This window comes from Passer domesticus, chromosome 3 (genome assembly GCF_036417665.1).
Source record: "Passer domesticus isolate bPasDom1 chromosome 3, bPasDom1.hap1, whole genome shotgun sequence".
NCBI lineage: Eukaryota > Metazoa > Chordata > Aves > Passeriformes > Passeridae > Passer > Passer domesticus.
The window spans coordinates 117,203,601-117,221,057 of record NC_087476.1 but is presented as its reverse complement, the minus strand read 5'-3'; the positions used below and the strand labels follow the sequence as shown (position 1 = coordinate 117,221,057).

General features: G+C 40.6%; 2 protein-coding genes across 7 annotated transcripts in view; one reads left to right on the top strand and one right to left on the bottom strand.

The window, feature by feature from the left end:
* The window catches only part of MACROD2 (mono-ADP ribosylhydrolase 2), an 841,176-nt gene that overhangs the window by 92,877 nt on the left and 730,842 nt on the right, over nt 1–17,457 (top strand). The gene's annotated exons all lie outside the window — the stretch shown is intronic.
* Nucleotides 4,925–17,447, bottom strand: FLRT3 (fibronectin leucine rich transmembrane protein 3). Its single transcript, XM_064415408.1, has 3 exons — nt 17,282–17,447; nt 9,383–10,124; nt 4,925–8,294 (listed from the first exon to the last, which is right to left on the bottom strand). The coding sequence occupies exon 3, from the start codon at nt 8,247–8,249 to the stop codon at nt 6,300–6,302; it is 1,950 nt and encodes a 649-aa protein (XP_064271478.1). The 5' UTR covers nt 8,250–8,294; nt 9,383–10,124; nt 17,282–17,447; the 3' UTR covers nt 4,925–6,299.

Below are 17,457 nucleotides of genomic sequence, written 5' to 3'. Positions count from 1 at the left end.
GTAGAAAATGAAAACAGTTTGAGGAGGAGTGCAATGCAAATAACTCGTGTCCATTAAATGTAAAACAGCTGTAAAACAGCTTAAACAGGGGGTGAGCGTATTATACACACCATCAGGAAGTTTGTAGGGTTTACACAGGCTTGTATTTGGGATGTAATTCTGGAATAACAGTTAGAACATAATTTCTTAAATCCTCTGGTTTGTCAGCATTCCTTGGTAGAAGGGTTTACCTTTTTAAAAATGGTTACTTTTGTACTTCCTCATTGAATCCAAGGAAAAACAACACTTAAGGAAGCCAAATTAACTCCACACACACAAACCAGTAGCTGAAGATGATATGTAGGGTAAGGAGGCCTTCATGTACTGCCTGTTGAAGATGCTGATGCTTGGTCTAGTCATGCAGGAAATTTTGTTAATACAGCAGGCTCAGAGGTGGACAAAGGCTTAGATTTGCTGTGGCTGCTTGTGTGTAATCTAGCCTGAAAGATGCTGCTTCTAAGCCACACCTGCATTATGTAAACACAACTGCTTGTGTGCATCTCAAAATTTGTAAGTCCCTAGTTTTGATCTTACAGTAGTGAAAACAGATTTCATTGCCTTTTTGCAATCCTTGCAATAAAAGCAAGGCTTCAAGTTAAACCCTGGAAAGCATTATTGTGAGGTGAGATGGGAAAGCAGAGTTTGTGGGGAAATCTTTTATCACACCAGCACCTGTAGTGTCTGAGGGTATTAATTTAAAATTATCAACCATTATCCCATTAAAAACTTAAAGTAAAATCATTTATTGTTCCTAATTAAAAAAGAAAAACAAGAAGATCAGAAAAAATATTAAACAAAACTGATCCCCACATCCACAAAAAACATCTGTTTTCATGTGGAAAGCCAGTTTCCTAGTAGGCATTTGTCAGGGACTAAGGCTGCTGGAGGAAAGCAGTATTACATAAATTGGATGTGCAGTTCTGAGCTAAATAAATTTTTAAATATTTTGCATAAATTAGGGGCATTAAATTATGCATAATGTGCATAATTTCATCCTTTTGTAAATGATGTTCCCACAGTTAGTGATTAAAGAACATGGTGCAGCCCCTCGAGTTGGAACAATTAGACCTTCCACAGCTCTGTCTATTGATAGATATTCCTTAAGCTCAGCCAGGGGACAGAAGCGTGTGCTAGCACTTGGCTATGATCTGCTCCCTGTTTTTGATGACTTAAGAGGGCTGTTCAGGACAGAGTATCAGCCTATATGAACACTATCAACCAGCTTGAACAAGTCAGATTATTTAATTAGCCCTATTAAGATCCGTCTATTTTTATAACTTATTTATGAGTTCTTGCTAAGCTTAGAAGGTCCAGCCTCAGATATCAAAAAGATGTTTGCAGCTCATGTTGTTAATCTTAGTGGGTTTTATACTGTGACTCCATTAAATTTTCATCCTAAGAAAACAAAAAGGGGCTGTGAAAAGCAGTTGAAGTTGGGAAATTCACATCTGCAGTCCTGACCTGCAGGTTTCAGGCACAGGGCATTTTTGATGTCCATGCATGACAGACATCTGCTTGGTTGCCAAAATATGTATTGTATGCCTTTGTCTTAGACCATCAAAAATCCAGAGTGATTATTTAACACCCATTTGAAGTGTCTTGGTTTCCCCCAGGGGAGAAATGCTCCTCAGGCATCACTTAAAGACTACCATGCTCTGAGTATCTGAGTTGATATCCTGTCCTGAGAAAACAAGGTGATGCTTGTTTTGAGCCTCGCTTTATCACCCTTTTTACTGAGATTCACGTTCTGCTTTGTTCTAGTTTTTTTTTGAGAGAAGCAGACAATGATTTGAGGAAAGAACTATTAAATCAAACATTCATGTTTATCAGAAGAAGACTTTTAAAGCAATTGTGTCCAAAATTTAATACCTGTATCATGGCTGTACCTTCAGAGTGTTTGAAAGGGCTTTAATTTCATCACAAGGGTGGGACTCTTATCTACCACCCCAAAATTAAATTCATCTGCAAAGAAAAAAAAAAAAAAAGTAGAATTCTGATGTCTGAATTCAGTCAATGAGCTTTTTCTCTCTAATAGAACCACTCTGGGCTAGTCTGGAAGATGAAAGCTCCTCAGGTAGGGAGTAATTTCATGATTTGAAAAATAAATCACTGATGGTTAAGTGCTGGCTTGTGGCTTGAAGATCTGCCTGTTCTGGTATCAGTAAAGAAACAGTTAATTAAACAAAGACCAGTCCCTGGGTGATGCTGAAACAATATATGGGTTTGGAAGTAAGGTTAAGGCATTTTGAAAGTGGAGAGTACCCATGTAAATTATGGTTCTGCCCAAAACTATCTCAAACAAGTGTGGTTTGGATAAATTGATGCAGATGGCATCTGCCAGCTCACTTCTGAAGATCTTATCCAACTTTAGCTGCAGGTGAATGTACAAAATTTTATCCTCTTAGCAGTGAAGTCTGTATATATGCTTTAGTGCATTATGTCATCAGTAAATTATTTTAATAGCAAATAAGCCTTTATTACTTTTGCTCTTGCTTTATTGCATTTGCTGCTCTACATTCAATATGTACAGCATTGGCACAAGATAGCTTGCATGCTCACTAGTGCATTAGCAGGAGAGATGGAAATTGTGTTCCAAGACCATAAGACTTTGAATTTGGTACTTTGTTAAAGCCAGAAGAAAAAAAAAACAATCAAAAAACCCCAACAGTTGCTGCACATCAGGCTCTGGTAGAAAGCTAGGAAATAACAGCTTATAAATGAAGCAAGTTTCTCATAGAATCATAGAATATACTGAGTTCAAAGGACCCATCAGGATCACTGAGTCCACCTCCTGGCTCTTGTTCTGGAAGGTGCCAAGATGAGACAAAATTAACACTGTTTCCAAAGTACCGGGGTGTTTTTGGAGACAGCTTTCAGGTTAAAACAGAACTACGGGCAATTCAGGATAGCAATATAAATTTAAAAAGGGACAATGATGAAGAATGTAAAAGATAGTATTTGAATATGGAGAGTACTGATCAAGTGAACTCTGCACATGGGTTTAGGCAACACTGAAAAAAATCCCACCTCTTGCTCCACAATTAAATATTGGATAGTACACAGAAATAACATGGAATTTTAAAATTGAGATAAATTTAATGTGGTTAATGTTATTTGATCAACATCTTGAATAAAGTGCCTACTGTAGTAATCTGCTTTGCCTGCATATATACCTGTCTAGCTGAAGGGATTTATGATGCTGCTGGGGAGCATTGCATGCAGCAACTGCAGCACAAGGATAAGCACAGTCTTGAAGAGATTGGCCTGACATGGAGAGGAACAGAACTTTGTATAAATAGCCAAAGGAAAAAACACACAGTTTAGTTTGAAAGCAATCTTTCACTTGCCAAATTAATTTTAACATCATGTGTGTGGAGTAAAGGTTTCTGTAGAACCCGAGGAAGGTCTTGTACACTCGTGTGCCATTTTTTGCACTGACATCACATGTGGTAAGAGGGCACCAGCTCTCCTGCAAGCCTGACCTGCTTGCCTGAGAAAGACAGAGCCCTGTCCAGGTTTTCACTCTTGCTGGTGGAAAGGTGAAGTAGGAACAACTGGGTTGATTTACTGAAGTTGCTTTGGATTTGTACCCTACTGCCTCACAGGCAAAAATGTCACGTAAAAAAGCCATTTTATTTAAGACTGTCATACAGTTTTCCCTTTAAATGCCAACTTTTTTATACCCTTATGACCTTGTGTGGCATCACTGGAGTTGGTACATACCATTACCAGGCACTTCTAGCTTAGGTGCCTCAGAAGGCAAAGTACTCACTGAGTGTTGTTTTACCTTTTTCACAACATAAATTTGGAGCCAACTGAGACGGAGGTTTTCAAATAGCTTGAAAATCCAACAAAACCTGTTTAATTTTGTAACTGGAGAACTTCTGGCAAAGAACTAAGCTCTCTTGCCAGTGACCCAGCCATTTCATGGGCTCAGATATCAGGGATGCCCCTGTGTGAGTGTAGACAAGGAACGGGTCTGTCCAGTCCCTCTGTGTCATTTTCCTTCCCTGCTCATTGCTTGGGAAGCTTTTGCACATGAGGCTTCACATGCTCAGTCCTGGCCTTCTTGCCTTTCCCTAGATTGGCACCTGAAGGGACAACAGAGCAAAACAGTCTTGTTTGGTGCATTGCACTGAGCTGAGTGTTACACTCCCCCTTCCAGGGATCCATTCAGTGCTCCATGCAAAGGAGACACGGTTTGTACAAGGTCAGTAAGGAAGCACAGTGCTGCATGCCTCCACTGCTCGGAAACTGCAGGAGACATTTCTGAAAGTGATGTGTCAGCAGTTCCATGGTACAGGGAGTTTGGAGAGGAACTTCCCTAAGCACATCTGGAAAATGAGGATGAAAAAAAATGTGTGTCAGTGGAAATTTTGGCTCTGTGCAGTTAGATGGGTCCGTGGTAGGAGATTCACTTGAAGGCTGATCGCTAAAACCATTTGTTTCAGTGTTGGTCACTCTTTCTTCATCTCTCATTCTTTACCACTCTTACGGAAACAGGCCAAGCACCACTAAAATTCTTACAGAATGAAACTGCATTTGGTATACATTCCTTCTTGTCTGAGATATTGTCTGAAATATTAATTTTTTTCATCTGCTGTTTCTTTTAAAAAAACCCTCTACTTCAGAGGGTTGTAACTCCACGCCTTCCCTCCCTTTCATTGCTCACACTGTTTGCTGTTGTGAAAACTTTTTGTCCAAGAGAAAAGAAGAAAACCTGCAAGGGTAATACTGTTAACCTGAACACAGAGAGAGGTGAAGCTCATGACCTGAGAAGTAGTAGCTTCCGAGTGGGTTTCTTATCAGAGCACTGCAGAGGTGCAGCATACTTTTGAAGTAGTTTTTCAACTTCATTCATGAATAAGACCAGTATTTTTCATAGTTAAGTTACATATGAAAAGGTGGGTATTTTATTATTTCCTTTTTTCTTAGTTTTTAAAAGCTTGATACATGTAGTGTTGGATCAAGGCACACACAAGACTGGCCAAAGGGCGTACAAAGCACTTTGGTTTTTAGTTGAACAGAATGATTATTGCAACAAAGAGTGGCTTGGGGTTTAAACATGAAATAGCTTGTAGTTCAGCAGGAAGGCAGAAAGAAACATGTTACCTTACAGATTTTCCAAGGAATTTCTGAATAACTGTGACAGTAATGGGCAGTATTCCTGACTGTAACAGCATTATACTGAACACAGACTCATATATGCTTCAGATAGCTGCATTCTCCATTTGTCTGCTCACCTTTGGGACCACAGTTTTTGAGACCTTGCTTTTACTGCCTTGGGTTTTGTCCTGCTCTCTTTTCTTGCGAAACTGCACTTTCAGCCCTTTCTCTTTTCAAAGCAGTTTCAAAGTGTTGTCTCTGTCTTCCTGCCTTTGTCTCCCAAATGCCTGTGAGCATCCCTCACTATTTTGTCTGTAATATACAGACCACTGATTCTGATAACAAAAAGACTATTCCTGAACTGTATCTACCCCCTTGGTTTGTAGAGCCTACCACTTTATTCTGAATTTCTTTGTTAGGAATTTGATTATGCTTTCCTCTAGGGATTACAGGTTTTTTTTTTTTAATGCTTGCCAAAAGCTTCAGTCTCATGCATATCATCAATTTGATTATTCTCATTTAAACTGGATTTCACTACTGTTGAATGGATATATCCAGACAGCTGATATTGCCCATTACTACACACATTTTTGTTTATTGAATATTGTTGTGGTTTACAGATTTAATAGACCCAACACTGGAAGTTCTGTGAGTTTTTGTAACCACTTTTTGATCTTCCTGACTTGCCAGGTTCGACATTATTTTATTGATACCAAAGTGAAAAATGACCTGTGCTTACACTTACAAGGATCTCAGATGAATGTTCTGACTGCTCAACACGGCAAGAAAATTCACTTTCACAGTCAACAAGTCATCTTACTCAGTAGAACACAAAAGTTAAATGGTCTGTAACTTCAATATTAGCAAGGAAAATACAGTACAAATTACTAAAAAATACTAAAATATAGAATTGTGGTCAGGTATCCCCACTACATTAATCGCAGCAGTAGCCTGAAATTTGAAACTTTTAATAAAAAGTTCTTAAATATAAATTATATGGCAAATGTACAGTACATTGCTTTGTCAGTCTTTTAATCCAGTGTTTTGCAGTAGAACAGCAACTGTTAAGTCAGTCTTTTCTTGTTTTCTTTAAAAAACAAAACAAACCCAAAAAGCCCAACAAAACCCAAACCAGTCTTTCACGTCCCTCAGTATCATGAGTGTGAATGATCTGAATCTGGAATACCACTGTCTCTGTAGCTCCTGTTACTACTGCTTTCACTGTGGCTGTTCTTGTACAGATTCATGCCATTAGGTGGGAAAATGGTGTGTATTACAAATTCCTCCTTGGACACTTGGTCACTGGTTATTGGTATCATCTGGAAAGAAGTCTCCCTGATTTCCAAGATGGAGTTATCCTTCTTGGTTCCCGCTTCGGCATAGTCATCTTTTCTCCGGCGTCCCTTGCTGTAGGTGCAGTTCCGGGAGAACAGGGACCCGTTTCTGTGCACGTACCAGCAGACCAGGGCCAGCAGCCCTATGGCCACCAGCGCCACCACGCCGCCGATGATGGCGGCCAAGGGCAAGCTGGAGTTTTTGTAAGGTTCTTTCTCCTGCTCCCGGTTGAGGGTGGTGGTAGGGTTGTACATCTTAAGAGGCGCCGTCTCGGTCTCGATGCATTCGGGCGTTTCGTCGGAGAGATAGATGTTGCTGGTTTCCATGGGAACCATGCACACACGGTATGGTGACTCTGGTTCGAGAGCCGTGAGCAAATAGTCGTTTCTGTCGCCTGTAACTATAGTTTCAGTTATAGATCCAAAGGCAGGGCTGTGACCCATCTTGAGCCAGCTCAGTCTCAAAGCAGTCATTGGTAGTGCAACTTTCCAGGAGATGTGAATAGTCTCCGTGCTTACGGATTTCACAAATATTGTAATGATTTTGCGCACCGGGCTTGCTGTGGTTCTGTAGTTTTTATTTAGGTTGGGAGTCTTGACGTCTGGTTGTTTGGTCACAGAAATGGGCCAGTGTCCCTGGGCTGGGTATAACGTGTTTGGTACTGCAGTAGTGATTTGGATGGTGCTTATCACGCTATCGTCCTTACAGTCAAACAGTTCTGCACTGAGGTCTTTGATAGCCATTCCACGTACTTTTTCTGGTGCCTGACACATCAGTCCACGTACGTTCACTTTTAAAGGCAGCGACTGTAACCAGTCACGTACCCATTTCATTTTGCACCCGCAGTGCCAAGGGTTGTTGCGAAGAAAAAGTTGAGTGATGTTGTCCAGATCATCAAAGACACCCTGAGGTAAATTGCTGAGATTGTTATTGGACATATCTAGTCGATACAACTGCCGTAAGTAAGAGAAAGCATTGGGTGGCACACGGTTGATGTGGTTTTCTTGGAGATAAAGCTTTCTTAGGTTTGTTCCCGGCAAATTCACTGGTGCAGCTGTGAGTGAATTGCGGACCAATGACAATTCTGTAAGATTGACTAGATTAATGAAGACTTTGTCTCCTAATCCATGATTATTTAGAAGATTTCCATCTAAAACAAGGCGTTTTAGATTTGTAAGGTCTTGAAGGGACAGCTCAGAAATTGTGGAAATACGATTATCATCCAAGCGTAGCTCTTCTATGGTTTTAGGCAAACCCCAGGGAATGGTGCTAAGGTGATTTCGAGAGAGAAAAAGAAGTCTGAGATAGATGTTGTCCCGGAAAGCTCCATCCTCGATGCTAACGGCAGAAACAGAATTATCATCCAAATGCAGTTCTTCCAGATAAGGAATTTTTGAAAGTGAATCATAAGTAATGGTCCTTATATTGTTCTCCTGCAAATGCAGTTCCTTAATGTACTTAGGGAGGTTAGTGGGGAATTCATCTAGGCTGTTGCGGTATAAATATATTCTTTCCACCCTAAGCAAGTTCTTCAGTTCTGAAGGAATCCCAGCATTATTTATTTGATTGTTCTGAAGGAAGAGGGTAGTTGCATCCTCTGGGATTCCTGTAGGAATAGACGTCAAATCGCGATCATTACAATATATGAAACCCACATCACAGCGACATACTGAAGGGCATGGTTTGGCACTAACAGAATAAGGTGCCATGTCAAGTAACAGCCCTATTTTAGTCCAAACTAGGAAGATGCTCCAGGTAACACTAATCATGGTCAGGAATGATGAGATTTCTATACAGTTCTGATCTTCAACAATCTAAAAAAACCAAACAAACAAAATTATCCAGATCATCAGTGAAGAAACCACAATAAAAAAATCAACATTACAGAAGACATCTGAAACACACATTAAACCAAAATTCAAGTGCGTAGATGCATTTTACTCTCTTTTCCTTACATCAGTAATTCTGCTACTTGTACTAATTCAATTAACTAAATAGGTTATTCTGCATAGTGATTGAAAATAATATAATCAAGTATGCCTGATCTGTGAATTATTTTGCTTAAGCAACAAGACTCTTTCTAAGGATTCCTTCCCATTTCATGTGTACCGACAATCTTTGTTCACAGATACCAGATAAGAACAGAACTGAAGTCACACCAGAGTTCAAGTAAATCATTCTATATCTGAAAGATAAGAAGTAATTCCTAAGCCAGCTAACTTCCTCAGGAGCCCTTAAGTGAACTATAAAACCCTTACCAAACCCACAAGTCTAGTGGTAGCTATTTCAGAAGTTCAAAAAAAGCCCTAAAAGCAAAGCATAAAATGCAGACAAAAGAGTGAGGGCCAGTGAAGACATTTTCCCAAGTCTTTCCCAGTGCTCAACTTCACAGTGTGTAACTTACAAACACTGTACACTATTTTGCTTGCTTTTCAAGCTTAAGTGACTGCTCAGAAAGGTGAATGTTACAACTGGGAGGTAACTGGTAGAGCTATGGCTTTCTAGTTCACTGGATGAAATATTTCATTACATGCTTAATTTCATGTTTAAATATTTGTCATTCTCAAAAGTCGTCTTACTAAGTAGCACACTCATAAGAGTCTATTTGGCAGGTTTAACCACATTTTCTCATCTTATTACTAGCATAGTAGAAATTAACTCTTGAGACTGAGATTGTACTTTGCATTAGTAGTGTGTTTGTACACTGAGCTCAGGTAATTAGCATTTTTATAGCTTTTAAGACAACATAATTCAATTACCATTGTAATTAGGGTTGTGAGAACTCCTGCAAGATGACCTATGCATTAAGCGGTGTCATGACCTTTTCTCTTATGGGTTCATATATTAATTGAACTTTATTCTCAGAGGCGTGAAAAGGAAAATAAATTTATATTGATCCTACCGTATTTAAAGGTATGAGTAAATTTTGTGCTTGAGGATATCCAGTGAAGGGATGTCTTTCTGCCCAGTCACTCTTACGGTTTACTCCATGAAGCAGTTTTCTCTCGATGGTGTTTACTCAGATGGTCCTCGCTGGTGGTGTGTGTTTCCTGGCTCCTGGCACGATACTCAATGAGCATTCCAACCAAGATTTATCATGGTACATAAGCACACCAGGCCCCAGCGTAGAAAAGCTTCAGCTTCCTTCTATTTTAGTCCTCATGTAAAGTCTGTGAATGAAGAGCCTCTTTTGTTTGGTTTAATGCCTTTAGCAGGAATTACTTTCTTTGTAACTCTTACAAACTCTTCTGTGCAGCGTTGTAGTCAGAGGAGGGAACTTTAGTGCCGCGTGATAGAAACCATTCATTGCTGAGGCTCGAAGGATTGCAGCCTCTTCAGGAGGTCAGGAAAGGGATGCTCTTTCCTATCCAGAATTATCCAAGTATGACCTTTGTACAGTAGCTACATCCTGATACATCCACACCTTTTTCAGAGAACCATTTTCCAACTCTCACTTTTTAACGCTTCTTCCAAATTTGTAATGCAGGAAAGAATTCCTCCTGTGCTGCAAGAATGCAAGTTACTTTACCACAGAAACATCAGGCAATTCAGATGGTTTTCTTCATTATAAAAAACCCCCACAAAAATATGATTTCCTTCCCAGAAAACTGCCCTTTGAAAGCTTTCCTCGAACTCCTAATGTCCTGCAAAAGTAAAAACAAAAAAAAAATTGAATTAATAACAACTGGTGCACACTAGTTTTAAGGGCTGCATCCCCTGTACATGAGTAGCACACCTTGTTTCCCCAAGGCATTGGTATTTCAGCAAAATCAACAAAGCTCTTTCAAAAAATCTTTTGCTGTGTAGTTTCATGTTACTGCAGTTTTGCTGGAACTGTATTTTCCCTTGTTTCAGTAGAAAATTAAAGGCAGAGAGTAATAAAATATTTGTAAATTATGTTTTTCATCTGATGTCAAATGCCAGTACTACCTCCTTGGAGGAGGCCAAAATGGTTGCTTGCTTTGTGTTCCTGGTAAATAGATGATATTCTCCTTGGTTTTAAGTGTAAAAGGAGCTACTTACTCTTCACTAGCTACTGGGTGAGAGGGAAAGCATTTCTGCCAAAGTATTGTATGAATATATTTCCCACTCGCAGCATGTTGATTCTGAGCTAGGGACCAGCCTGGCATCTGTGTCTGCTTTTTGGCAATACATAGGTGGGTTTAGTCTGTAAAATTTCTAAAAAGAAGAAAACTGTTATTTCTTTCATTTGTATTTCTTACAGAATGCTAATTTTTTTCTAAACAGCATTTTTAACTTGGGCTACTTTGTATCACTACTGCATAAAGTATCCAGTGAGACACCAAGCCCCCCAGCGAGTTTGTAGGCAGCATGTCTGAAATAAAAGTGGTTAAATATGAAATGAAAAAAATCCTGAACGTGTTACTTGCTTTTCCCTTTTGTGACATCACGTTTGTCCAAGGGACTGAGCACAATCCTTGGAACCAAAATACTTGGCAAGAACAGTGTGCTGAGTAATGCTTGCCTAGCTGCCTTCCTGGGAGCAAAACTAGAGCATCTTCTGCTCCTCTGTAAAATACTTGACCTAAACACAAGCACTCTCTGTTTTAAAACTGTCTTTTGCAATTTGTTGCAGGTCTGTTATGAAACAGACCAGTCATATTCCTTACAGCAACACAGAATATGCAGTGATATATTTAAATAAATACAAATTCTGCTGCTCTTTTTCACAGAAAAATGTTAACCATTAAAAAAAAAAAACCCAAAGCCCCCCATTTGAGAGATGGTGTGACTACTAGTGAGGGAGTGGAAAAGACTGTTCTCTCCTGCTGCTGCTTTCATGCTCCCCTGAGCTTTGTTTTCAGCATCTTGTTTTCAGCAGTTGTCCAATGGGAAAAAAAAAAAGAACTCAAAATGAGAGACCCCCACGGTGGCATAAATAACTATTTTTATGTATACTTTATTTAATGCAAAAACACAATCTATGTGGCCATATTTCAGAATAGAAGGGAATGCATGTTTAGTAGTAACTTATGTAATTTGGGTAAATTATATAATCATTATGAAATGGAACAAAAAAGCTCTGTATTCCTCTAGTGTCTAGTTTTCCTGCTCTGTATTACTCAAGTGTTTGGGGAAAGAAGCCCAGGCCCTATTCCTAAAACTTTGAAATACAGAATGACTTAACAGCTGTAGGAAAAAAATGGTGTCTCTTAGGAACTAATGTGAAGTCGTGATAGAAAGTATTTTCTGGAAGGGTATGGTGAAATACGAATATAAATTCCTTTAATAGGCCTTTGAAGGCTACAATAACTTTTAAGTACTTAAAATCATAAATTTTCTTTAGAACTCTGAGCTGTAAAAAACTTGTTAGTATTAAGCAAAACGTTGGCTCTAGTATGCATACATTACATAGATACATGCACACAGCAAGTTCATTTATTTTACCTTTCTAGCACATAAACTGTTTCCTCTGTGCTTCATTTGATAGTCATCTCTTCATTTATTGCCACTATTATAATAGCAGTAATGTGTAGGATTAAAATGAAAGCGCTAAAGCTCATTAAGCTCCTGGAATTTTTTTTATCCTCTCTCTCAAAATTACATGAAAACAAGAGCAAGAAAAAGAAAAGGTCTCTTTGGAGAAGACGACACTGTTTCAAAAATGTGGATTAAGACTATACCCCCCACTCCCTTTTCTAAACTTAGAATAGTTTTCTTCAGGTCTTGATTGTTTGATATCTTGCACTTCCCTTTCATATCTCAAGCTATAGCTGAAAACAATGTTTTTGCATATCAAAGGCTCCAGTGATCTGTCTACAGAGAAGAAGGGAATCGTGCTGCCATGCTCCAACTTTCCCCTTCTTGAGCTGTCTCTAAATATTCCCTGACACCAAGTCATTATAGCTGATCCGGCAGGATGAAAAGAAAAGTGACCCCCACTGGTACAGACACTGTGTCCAGGTTTCTGCAGCATCAGATTGGGAGGCTTCATGGACACATGGTTTTGAAAGAAGCCATTATTTTTGAGCAGACCAGATTTTACAAACTGTGCTAATAATTTTTAAATACAAAAATCAGTCCTTGTTTTTTGGTAACAAAAGTGACATTGGAAAAACTGAACAGCAGCCTTTTTGCTCTTTATTCCAAGTTGAATGTTTTCCTGAACTTTTCTGAACCACATGGTTAAATTAGTTTTCCTGGGACTGTGTAAGCTAGTGAATTACTAGAGATACCAGGAACGTGTGGACCTTGCATGTGGACTTACTGCTGTGGTACAGCCAAGGGGACATGCAATTTTAAAATGTTCCACATAAGTTGAGCTATTAAAAAAAAAGTTAATAAGAACATTGTATTTACCCTGAAGTATGGAGTCCAGCTGCACTCGCAGCCAATGGTTTAACAAAATAAATAGTTGTGGTATATTTGAAAAGTTTGGATTCTTTCTAAAAAGAGTGTCAAAGATTTCTTTCCAAGCTAATATAAAATGTGAATAAAATCAAGACCTGCCTCACTTGAGGTCACACAATGCTTATTTGAATTTCTAATCTAGCTCTGTGTTCTCCAGCAGTAACTCTGGTAGCTCAGTGGCTTCTTTCTTAACATCAAAGCAACAGAGGAAAGGGAAACGACTAGGTATTTTTAGGTTGTAAAAGACAAAGCTATTATTCAAAGCCACCACTAGAATATACATACTTGATAAGCCAATTTGCTTAACCAGGGTACTTCTATTCCAGAATTAGCTCTGTATTTGTTTAGAATCTGAAACATACCAGAAACACAAAATGTGCTTATTTCTTAAAATACTTGTGAAGTCCATCTACTGCTTATAGTTATGCTTACAAAAGTCATGCTGCAGCTTAAACAGCTTCACCAACTTTTTTTTCTTTTTTAAAGAAGTTCCACAGTGCTAATCTACACTTAAAACAATGTCCACACTTTGTTTTCTTTAAGTGTATTACTCAGGGTTAGTTGATAGTGACAGCAAAATGCTTTCTAAGCACCCTGTCTAGGAGCTGCAATTTCCACGATCATCGGATTTCAGGAAGGTGCCCCAGCCTTTTGTTTGGCGCTAGGCAAGCAGAAGGTCCTCTAGCTGTCTCTCCAAGGGGTAAAAAATGCAAAGGAGTTTGTTAAAGTGAGAGTGAGCCCTTCAGTCGGACTGTAGCACTGCCCGTTAGTGAAATTTGTTACTGTTTTTTGTTGGAGATTTCATTCACTTGCAGAAAACTTGCTCGCACTTCTTGAGCAGTAGGAATAATACTGCTTGTGTCTTATTAAGTCTAACTCAAGTGTCCTAAAAAATGCAAATTTTTATGTGATCTTCCCTCAAATGCAAGTAAATCTGACTTAGAAATGAATTCTGAGTAAAAGCTTGACTCCACACCCAAGATCAGCCAAACCTGTATTTGCTGTAGAGGATGGAAATGAACTAAGAGTGGCTCTCTTCTGAAGTTTACTTCTAAAATGTTTCCTAGTTTTGAAGATGCTGGGTTGAAAAGACCCAGACTGTTACTTTATTCCTTCTCACTCTCTTGTTTTGACTACTCTGCTGCAGGAAAGGTTGCACGTTAATAAAACACTTTGTGGGGGGGTCTTTTGCAATGGATTTTTGGTTTGTGTTTTAGTTCTCTTTGAGTTTAGCCAATTATGGCTTCTAGGTTTTCTTTCTGAGAGCTGCTGCTGAGGTAACTTGTCTGGGCATTAAATAAAAGAATAGAGAACAAATGCTGCCATTGTTTCAAGGGGAAAAAATCTGGTTTTCCCCTCTTGACAAGTTTAGGTAGAATTATACCTGATAGGGAGTTTCTGGCACAAAATTCCCGACATGTAAAAACATTACTTGAACACTAGATAAAGTTTCAGTAGTTTTGTTTCTTTCCTTTTTAAAGCAGCTGTTTGCTCATCTCCTGATTACTAACTTTGCTCCTCAAAAAATTAGAAAAAAATGTGAAGCTGTAAGAATGTTTGAATTCTTACAGCTCATGAAAGGCAGAAAAGAGTCACGCCATAAGATATGTACTGAACACTTTTCAAGATTCCTGCCCTGAGTGGTATTTGGCTGCTTTTAAAAAGAAATGTAAGCAATCACATATTAATTCTTCCGTGCATTCCTGCGCTTTGAAGTGATTAAGGAAAAAACTTAAGAGCTAACTAGCCATTAGCATCCATGCTTCCTGCTAGAAGGAGACGAAGATGGCCATCTCCCAACTGCAGCCACTTCAAATAACTGCAACTGCAAAGTTTGCAAACTCCAGCAATTGCTTTGATTAGTCACCATTGCCTTACACAATATCAGACAACTTTTAGCTACTGGTGACAGAGGAAAAAAAAAACCCAAAACAAAACAAACACCAAAAACCCCAACCCAGAAACTCATCTTTATTTCGTTCTTCCTGTAAAATGTATCCACTTTATTTCTGGAGATCAAAGCTCTCTGCGAGTTTACTACAGAGTTTTTTGCCCACTGGGGGGTGGTACATGCTACAAAACCTGTGCTTTTAAGAGCCACAAGTCAGATGTTTTTTGCTGCTGTCCAGTCTTCTCTGCTTTAATTACAACAAAGTCTCCTGTTGAGAAAAACAGAGGCAGCTTGCAAAGGAGGGAGTTATAAAAAAATAAAATTAATCACTCTTCCAGAGAGTTTACAGAATTTCCCATGCTGATTACTTGCAGTATTTATCTGGTTGTTCTCTAGTTAAAATGGTATAAGTGTACAAAAAGGAAAAAAAAAAGAGAAATAGCATTTAAAATATATTCCAAGGGCTGTTGCTGTTTCTGGTATACAGGAGGAGCACAGAAGACAGGAAAAAATACAGCTTTTAGAAGTGATTAAATGTGGATGGAAAAATAAAAAAGCTTGATAGCAGCATGAAGTAGGATTAGAATAAACCCAGTGTATTTCAAGATAATTGGCTTTCTGTAAACCCAGGTATACCTTTTGTTTATGAAATATTTGAAACCCTATCTTAAACAGGGCTGTATTGTATGGGTTTGGAATAAATTAAAGCAAACTTGAAGGTGGGTTTTCTTTTGAGGGAGGGAAGGGCACTGAAAGCTCTTGAGTATGACCTAATGCGTGGCATATATTGACAAGGAAAACACAGACTGATCTTTCTGTTTTATAGCAAATAATTATTTTCTTTATACACTTGAATTGACAAGTGCATTTTTCAGTCTAATTCAAAGAAATGTTCATTAAGATGCCATATCCCCAGGCAATAGATGGGGAGCATAACTGATGCTTCTATCTTTCTGGGCAGTATATTTTAGACAAGGAAATTGAGGTCAGGATAATGAACTGTTTTTTTTAAGTCTTATACAAAGAGGCTGAAAATGTTCAAAGATGTACATGGAAATGCAAAATGTGAATCTTCTTATTTCAAACAGGCAAAGTGAAAATGCATTCAGCTAATGTGCAGGAGTAAGATTTAACTGTAAAGTAATTCTGCATTTTGGTTTGAATCTGGTGTAGAAAATACTCCACTGTACTGTGTTAACTGACCAGAACTGATCCCTTGCAGAAGGGAAGCGACTTGCCTTCAGCCCGAATTAATAACCCGTCGGTAACAGCATTCCATGAATTAGTTAATTACACACACTCGTCCTCGCGTTTGCAACACTCCTTGCAACTTTGCCTGGATGTGCCAGGGTTGAGCTCAAACCCCTTTGCGGTCTGAGAGATTAAAATTGAGGCGACCTCAAAGAGCAGGACTGAGCCAGAAAGGCAGCTGTCTGTGCAAGAGCTGAGCTTTTATTCACCAAGGGGATGAGCTTGGAAACTAAGCAGGAATCCAAAAAAAGAACCAGCCAACCAACCCCAAAATCAGAAAGCTGTGCCTGCTTGCTGTGAGCCATGGCAGATGCTGGGAAGCAAGACCACTGCGTTGGGAAATGCAGGAATACTTGGGCTCTGGCTGATCAACTAAGTTGCAGCTCCTAATTGCATTTGAGGAAAAGGGTTAAAACAAAAAGATTTTGGCACATCCAGCAGTCGTGAAACGATTTTTGAGCTCAGAATCACGTAGAGATGAGGTGTGCACCATAGTGAATTATTTATTTGCAAGCCATTTATAAATTAATTAGCCTGTACGAGGGCACACAAACACTTAATACACTGAAAACAGCTGAAAAGTTGATTAGAACTAGGCGAGGACCTACGGAATGGCAGGAGGATTAGCAGCCAGCCCTTCTTCCCAAAGAAAGTGGGGCGTCGGGGCGGGAATTTGGGCCTGTTGCATTCTTTCTGTGCAACCATTTTGTTGCCCATCTTCTCGCCCGCAGACTTTGTGGTGCGGGGGACAGCGCTGCGCAGGGGCGCGAACGCATCGCCTCGATTCCTTTTTTTTTTTTTTTTTTAATAGATGCAGCAAGAAGGGATGGAGGGAGGGGGAAGTTCCTCAGCCGTGGGAGCGATGCGGGGTACGCGCAGGATCACCCCAAACCATCCGCGATAGAACGCGCGGCCGGGGTCCCAGCGCCGCGGGGCGCGGGCGCTGCTCTGCGGGTCCCCCGCGCCGCTTCCCGCCCCCGCGCAGCGCGGCTTTGCGCTGCCTCCTTCTCCGGGGGCCGGGGCAGCGCCGGCACCGCACGCCCGGCTCGGGGAACCCCCGGGTGCGCTCCAGATGTGCGGGCTGAGCCCTCTGCGCTCCTGCGCGCCGCGCACCCCGCCGGCAGGGAGGGCGGGCGGGCGGGCTCTCCCCGCCGCAGCGCCGTGCCCGCACTCCGGGCGGTGGTGCGGGGAGCGCGCCCAAACTTCCCTCCGCATCCTCCTCCTTCTCCGCGCCCCCCGACCCGCGCAAGTCCCGCGGAGGAGAAGAAGCGGTCACCCCGCGCTTACCTGCGGAGAGGCGCGCAGAAGAAGGGAGGCGGTCCCGGCGGCGGTCCCGGCGGGGCCGGGAGCGGAGCGCGGTGCGGAGCGGGCGCTGCGCTGTGGCGGAGCGGCCGCGGACGGAGCTCGGCGCGCTCCCCTCAAGTCGCGGCGGCAGCGGCGGAGCCGCGGGGGCGGGGCCGGAC

Coding starts and splice junctions, on each gene's coding strand:
- FLRT3 (XM_064415408.1), bottom strand. CDS start 8,249: ATGATTAGTGTTACCTGGAGCATCTTCCTAGTTTGGACTAAAATAGGG.